This window comes from Vombatus ursinus, unplaced genomic scaffold, assembly GCF_900497805.2.
Source record: "Vombatus ursinus unplaced genomic scaffold, bare-nosed wombat genome assembly UNPS02010788.1, whole genome shotgun sequence".
Classification (NCBI taxonomy): Eukaryota; Metazoa; Chordata; class Mammalia; order Diprotodontia; family Vombatidae; genus Vombatus; species Vombatus ursinus.
This window is the reverse complement of record NW_020950566.1, coordinates 3,253,614-3,261,041: the sequence shown is the minus strand read 5'-3', so window position 1 is coordinate 3,261,041 and position 7,428 is coordinate 3,253,614. Positions and strand designations below refer to the sequence as shown.

At 39.6% G+C, this 7,428-nt stretch overlaps 1 protein-coding gene across 1 annotated transcript in view; it reads left to right on the top strand.

Annotated features, from left to right (window-relative positions):
• Positions 1-456: 456 nt before the first annotated feature.
• TSPAN12 (tetraspanin 12) overlaps positions 457-7,428 on the top strand; it is a 75,339-nt gene continuing 68,367 nt past the window's right edge. The window contains exons 1-2 of the mRNA XM_027855147.1: positions 457-756; positions 1,878-2,013. Of these exons, the coding sequence (XP_027710948.1) occupies positions 1,948-2,013 (66 nt within the window). The 5' untranslated portion in view covers positions 457-756; positions 1,878-1,947. The remainder of the gene's footprint in view (positions 757-1,877; positions 2,014-7,428) is intronic.

Genomic DNA, 7,428 nt, shown 5'->3' with positions numbered 1-7,428 from the left:
AGAGTTGAATTAGATGGCCTCTTTCCAGGCATAGTTCTAAAATCTTTTGAAATGCCTGAAAAAAAAAATCAAGAACAAAAGAGGGATCACACCTGCAGTAACAATTCGCAGTTTTAGGGATCAACAAATATGTTTTTGCAGAGATGTGGCTATACTTCCATATCCACAAACATATACCTACAAGTAGAAGCCCTTTGTCACAAAGTTAGGGTAGGATACAAGAATTCATTCTGTCCCCCAAGATCAGCTTTCCGAAGAGGTCCCACTAGACTGGTTTTCCCCAAGCCTCCCAGTGTCCCCTCTTTTTTTTTTCTGGGGGATGCCTCTGCTGAGAGAAAGTGTCCTAGGGATACTTGCTCCCAGGAAAGGGGCAAGTAGAAGAACGCCCACTAGGACCCAGCCAGGAGCAGCAGCTGGCCCGGAGCATGCGCTGCAGACTTTGTACAGCTGGCCACGGCTGTTGCAGCGCCTGCCTTGTCGTCTAGTCTGTCCAGGACTTGGAGAGTTGGCTCGGGCTGGGGAGGGACAGCGGCTCTGGGAGGCGGCTGAGCTGCCGAGACTTTCCAGCAACTATTGCCCAGCGCTTTTCCCCGCAGGCGGCGGCTAGGAGGGGGAAGGAAGAGGAGGAAGCGTCTCGTCCTCCAGCCAATGCTACGCGGCTGGGCTCCCCGTGGCGTGTTGCTGCCCCGATGAGACCCCGCAGTGTGTCCCCGACAGTCCCTGGGCGGGAGTGGGGGACGGAGGCCAGCGCCCGCGGTGAGTGACGGGGTCTTTCTTCTCCCTCACCTCCTTTTATCGCTCCCCCCCTTCCCCATACCCTCGCCACCGGCTAGTCTGCAGCTCCTGCCTCCCGGGAGGTATTGGAAGCCTTCCGAATAGCTAGCTAAACTACTTAAAGATGGGATTTCGTTTTCTCCTGGATTGTGCTGCCCTCCTGGGCTCTTTACTCCTTTGCCTCTTCCTAGGTGCTTGGAATAGGCATTAGGAGTGGACATTTGGTGGTGGATTGGGAGTAGTGGGGAGATTTGGCTTTGTTGGCAGCTGTAATCTGTTTAGAGTAACATTGGGGCAGAGGCGGGGGACTGGGGGAGGTGGAGAAGGGTGGGAAGAGAGAGAGAGAGAGAGAGAAAGAGAGAGAGAGAGAGAGACTGTGTGTGAAACTTGGTGTCTGCACAGCTGCCTTGGACTAATTCCTATGTGCCTCCCCTCCCCATTTATAATCCATCATTCCAAGGCAGAAAACATCATTTCTCACATTCTCTCAAAGAAACCCAAGTCGCAGAGCGGAATTACAGCTAACTCTCTTCTCCCCTCCCCCTGTCCAGACACTTTCACACATGACATTTTGTGATAGGTGGGTGAGTGAGAACAGTGATTTAAAGAAATGTAACTTCCCTAATGAGAAGGGGCATTCACTCCCTTCCATACATCAGCTACTTACTATAAACCCTTTACATGTCAGGGACTTAGGGTTTCTAGCCTTTAGGACTGTTCCAAGAAGTGGCAGTCCCGAAGGAGAAGTGAGTTGAATGAGTTTTTAAAAGCATCTCATTAAAACATGCTGGGGGAAAAAACAGCAACCCAAAACAAACAGTCCCAAGATAATAGTCTGTTCTGCACCCATTTGTTAATAGAGCACATATTTTCTCTTTCCGGCAGGTGTAATCTGGGCCCAGTTTGGACTTTTATGTAGTTTAGGTTATCCTTCAACTGCATGTGCTTAGCAAATGTTTTTTGTTGAGGAGGGGAAGCCCCGTGTCCCATTGGTCAGACAAGACATCCTACTCTGAGGCCAGTGAGAGGATGTCTGGGTGGAATTGAGAAAAGACAATGGTCTGATTCCTTTTTCCTGTCTTCCTGTCTTGTACCCATTGCAGATTGCTGTTGCCTTGATTGGTGGCAGAGGATGTGGTAAGAGGATGGGGTTTCTCCAGGGGAGAGCTCACAATGGCTAGAGAAGATTCCGTCAAGTGCCTGCGCTGTCTTCTCTATGCCCTTAATCTGCTCTTTTGGGTAAGTACTTCTCTAAACAGGTGGCACTATCTGGATTCAAGTTACAACTAGTCACCAGATAATGCACCAAAGGGCATCGCTAAGCATTAATTAATTACACGGGATTATTCCCTTTATTTTCCAGACTTGTAAAGGTTGCCCTTCTTAGTAAGTTTGAGCCACCTCAAGTTCCATTCGATAATTAAAACAAAATCATTATACACCCTTGCAGTAAAATTAGGTTTGAAGTTAATCTAGGGTTATAAATAAATACATGTGCCTGTAGCTACAGATAAGAAAATTGTGACATACTGCTGAAGGAACTTTCATGAGTTACAGATAACTCTGCAACCCATAAGTTATTTTAGTCAGTTTAAACATGTAATTTCTGGCTGTAAAAAAAGTCTTACTGTTTAATGCAAATTCTTTCTACATATATACTTTCTACATACAGTATCTTATAAAAAGTTTAGCCGGGTATGTTATTTAGGAAGACTTTTCTTGGGACTGGGAATCAACTCAAAAATTAGCTTTCATGTAACCATTCCATGTAAGAGAAAATTTAAGACATTTTCGCATGTATGTATAAAATGCCACATGCTGCTTAACAAAATAAACAACAGAAAATTTAATGAGCTGAAGATAAATTTAATTTCCCCTGTGCTAGATTTTTTTTTTGAGGCTGTGCTCTGCCATGAGTTTCATGAAGTACATTTCGTCATAATGCTGTTTTTAAAAATCAGTGACAAAATATAAAAATTGTCAGTGAATAGAGACCAGTTCAAAGAATAGTTGTTCAAATAGAGACCAGTGGCTGCTCTGCAGAAAAAGTAGTCTCTGTTGGGTGTCTTTTGTTATGTGTTCTTGGTAATTTGTGGTCTATAATCTTTTGTAAGAAAATGGAACCTAGAAATAATAGCAATAATATAACCTGCATTCCATAACACTTTATATTTTTTCAGAGTGTTTTCATACATGTTTTCTCCTCTGAGCTGTGGTGCTTTACCTTCTAATAGAAGGTAATCTCTTAGATAAATTTAGATAAGATAAGTCTCCTAGATAAATGTAGATGTACTTCCGATAATGGAGCCTTCATGAAGTGACTAAGTTGAATGTTTATCAAGAAAGCCTTAGGAAATTTCTTTCACAAGAATTGAAGCAGTAAGTGGTTAAATTCATTTTTAAAACATATACTAAAACTCCTTATTTTTAAAAATTTATATTTCTTGCAAATTACATAAATTTTTCTCCACTGTTTACTGCTCAGCTAATACATAGAGTCCTATACTTGGCACATTATTTTTCAATTTTATCACTATTGTTGACTATGAAACTTATTCACTATGAAAAGGAGTATGTATGAGTTTTTCCACAAAGGGGTGATAAGTACTTTATACTTTCTTTTCATATTCTTTGCTCTCTTATACCACACTGAAAAGGGGAATTCCCCAAGCAACATGTAGTTATTGTAGATAACTAAAATATGACAAGCAGTATCATAATTAATTCTAAATATTTCTCTCAACTTGAAGTACCTTCATTTGTAATAATTCTTCTCAGCCACAGAGAGACATTTGATTATATTTTTACATTTGTTCATTTCTAGTTTCTCAGTAGGGGCAGGTAGGAGGATATAGGAAATACTCAATGCAGGAATGGAGTAGTTTCCATTTGTGTGCGTGTGTGTGTGTGTGTGTGTGTGTGTGTGTGTGTGTGTGTGTGTGTGATCTTTGTGTTTCAGCAGAGTTTGTAAGGGCTTCTGGTCATTTTCTGGGGTTGGAGCCATGGCCTTGAATAACTGCTTCAACACTTTCTTTTATATCTCTTAGGCATGGGAAATGTCATAGCTGGCCAGTGTGGTAATTTGACAGCTACAGCTTAACTGATTTCTACTTGAACCAGACATCACATGCTGAGTGTGGGGCAGAGGAAGGAGGGTTTTCCTTTTTCTGGCTCTTCAGGGTGTATTCTCCAACCAGGGAATCTGGCCTTGTGGTTCCTAGTTGGAGGCACACCCCTTCCTCTTGGCTCTAAGCACCTTTACAGTAGTCCCACCCCAATCCCATCAGTGACTGTAATATCAGCCATTTAACCCCCCCCCCCCAAGAATTACGGGTAGTGAAAAGTAGATCTTCTTCTGCAAAAGCTTGAGTTCCATAATGTATTGTTTTATTTTTGTAGATGTCTAGAATCTGGTCTGTTGAGTTATTGGGGGAAGAGTGGGGAGGCAGTGGAAACACCTTTGCATTCAAAGAAAAAACCTGATTTCCTGTTCATTCTGTGTTCTTTATGTATGAGACATAGGCCCAAGGGGAAACAGTCTTTATCCTTCAAGGTTAGAAATGTACTATTCCCTTTCTTTTTTGAGTTAATTACCTTGCTTTACTTGATTTTTCATGTGTTCAGTGTGCTTTCCCAAAGCATGGGGAAACATGAGCTCAGGGCTGCTGACGTGGGATTGGCAAAGGATGTGAGTGGTGGGGGTGGAGGGGCCAGTAATTGGCCAAAGTCCTGAACCACATCTGGGTCTGTGATTAGCACTGTGTGGCTGTTCTGAGAGGTGTACATAGAACCTGGTGCAAGGAAGGAGAATTCTGCCATAGATATCTCTTAGTGTTCCTATTTTCAGTTTGCTCACAATGGGGAGTAAAAGCAAAGCATCAAACGGAAACAAGACCTGAGAGGTACCTTCATTCTAATCAAAAGATGATGGGCAGAGTTAATGGGCATGTGAAAATCCTTCCTATTCCTGTCACTATCAGTTAACATTTGTGGAACACTTCCAATGTACATGGTGGTATTCTTTGAATTTCTTAACTGTCTTCCAAGTTTAGGGCTAAAACTGGTGGCTTTGTGATGTGAGTATTTATCTGCTCAATAGTCCTAGAATTATCTACTCATTTTACAGATTATCAAATAGCTTTCAGATGGTAATTTTCTGCTACTACCAATATGGGCAAAATTAGAAGTAAGGTTCTCCTTTTTCTTTCCCTTTGAAAATGCCTGAAAGTTGATAGCACTTAACATTTTTTGTGTAATTGTTTCTGTTTAAAAAAAAATATAATAGTTTCTCCACAGTTTTGTTAGAGCTGGCATTTCACACACATTTTGGCTAGAGCTATCATAGCATGCTTGTTGGAGCATACAATAGTAGGGTAGAGTTAAGGCCTGATTTATTGCACAATGAAATTAGGGTAGAAGTGTGGAACATAGTAAATCCAAGCAAACTTTTTCTCTCCTTGTAGACTTAGTTTTCTGTTACTGTCCATTCATCCGTACTTTAGTCCTCCAACTGCTACAGACAATGAAGAGTTAGAGCTTGGTGTTCTTTTTTATTTTAAATTTTATTTTTTAATGAAAAGAAATCTCTTTTCCTCCCATCCTCCAAGCCATTAAAAAAAGAAAAACAAATTTCTTATAACAAATATTAATAGTCAAGCAAAACAAATTCCCCCATTGATTGCATTTTTTAAAAAAAATATGTCTTATTCTGCACCCTGAATCCATCACCCCTTATCAGGAGATAGATAACAGGCTTTACCTTTGGTCCTCTACAATTATGGATGGTTATTCATTGATCAGAGTTCTTGTAGCTTTCAGAGTTGTTTGTCTTCATAGAATTGCTATTGTATCAATTGTTCTGGCTTAAGTCTTCAAAACTGTTCATTTTTATAATACTGTTGTTATAGTATGAATTGTTCTCTTTCTGTTTACTTCACTATGCATCAGTTCATACAGTCTTTCTGTGTCTTCTTGAAATAATCTATCCACATCTTCTATAGCACAGTAGTATTTCATTATATTCACATATCACGATTTATTTAGCCTTTTCCCAATTGTTGGACATCTCCTTGGTTTCCAGTTTTCTGCCACCACAAAAAGAGCTACTATAAATATTTTTATATGTATAAGACTTTTTCCTCTTTCTTTGATTTTTCTGACTTATAGGACTTTAAGTGGTATAGCTGAGTGAAAAGGCATTTATTATACTGTTCAGGAACATTTTGTGTATTTCCAGAGTGGTTGTATATGTTCACAGGTCCACCAATAGTATATCAGTGTTCCTATTTTCCCATAGTCTTTCCAATATTTATCATTTTCTTTTTTCATCATCTTCGCCAATCTGGGGGGTGTTAGGTGGGACATCAGTATTGCTTCCATTTTCAGTTCTATACTCATTATTGATTTGGAGGACTGGAGATTTCAGTAATCTTAGGTAAATCAGAATTTGCATTCACGTTTGATTCATATATTTATGCAAAAATGCTTGATGTTCTTCAAATTTTTAAATATAGATAGTGTAAGACCTTTATTTTGCATCTAAGGAATCAAACTGTAAACTAATGCAGAGACCTCTAACTAATGTTACATTTACTACTAGCCCATTAAAATTCACTGCACATTCCCTAGAGTAATGATATCGCTCAATTACTTCAAGTAATGTTTTGTTCCCTAATTTGCCATGCCTAAGCTGGCTACTTCTTTAATAAAATGTAGTGTAGCTCAAAATGGAGTAGCTTATGTGAACCACATTCAGTTTCATAAGAGGAATTTTTGGATGAGTTCAGAGGATTATTTAAATTTATTATTTTGCTGCTGAGATTTCTTGCCTTTCCCCTCCCCAACCTGCTGATCCCATTTTCTTCATACCCCTCCTCCTTACACCTGTAGGGTAGTTCAGGATAGTGGAAAGCATTCTAAACTTGATGGGGGTGGATAAGATGTAGATTGGAATACTTGCTCTATCACTTACTTGATTTTGTAACCTTGGGCAAATCTTTTTAACCTCCATTTCCTCATTTGTGAAATGGGGTTAATATATGTACTACCTACCTAACAGAATTATTATAAGGAGGAAATGAGATCTGAGAATCATGTGAAAGTGTTCTTTAGCTATAAAGCACTATTTAAGTTTAAGCCAGCTCATGATTAGCAGGCATGTAATACAGTGAAAATATACATCCTGGAGTTAGAAGACATGGGTTAACATCTCTTCTGTGCTACTTACAACCTGTGTGATCTTGAGCAAATCTTTTAACTTCCTTGGACCTCAGTTTCCTCAGTTGTAAAATGAGGGGGTTGAATTAGGTGGTCTCTGAGTTTCCTTCCACTTCTAAATCTGTGCCATTTGTGTTAATGATTTAAAGAAAGCCTTATCCACATCTTATATAGCACAATAGTATTTCATTATATTCACATGTTCACATAAGGAATTCTGGGGTTGGAGACTCCCCCTAGGAAAGGATATGAATCTCAAATCTGATTTTAGCCATCTTAATAAAAATTTACATTTTTATGCCGTCTTTTATAATTTACACAGTTAATAGGTAGTTAGATAAAGTATTTATTTAAGCACTTCCTACATGCCAGGAAGCACCCTGAAGGAGCTTCCATTATAGTAAGAGAAGACAGCTTATAAAGAAGAACTGGTACTCC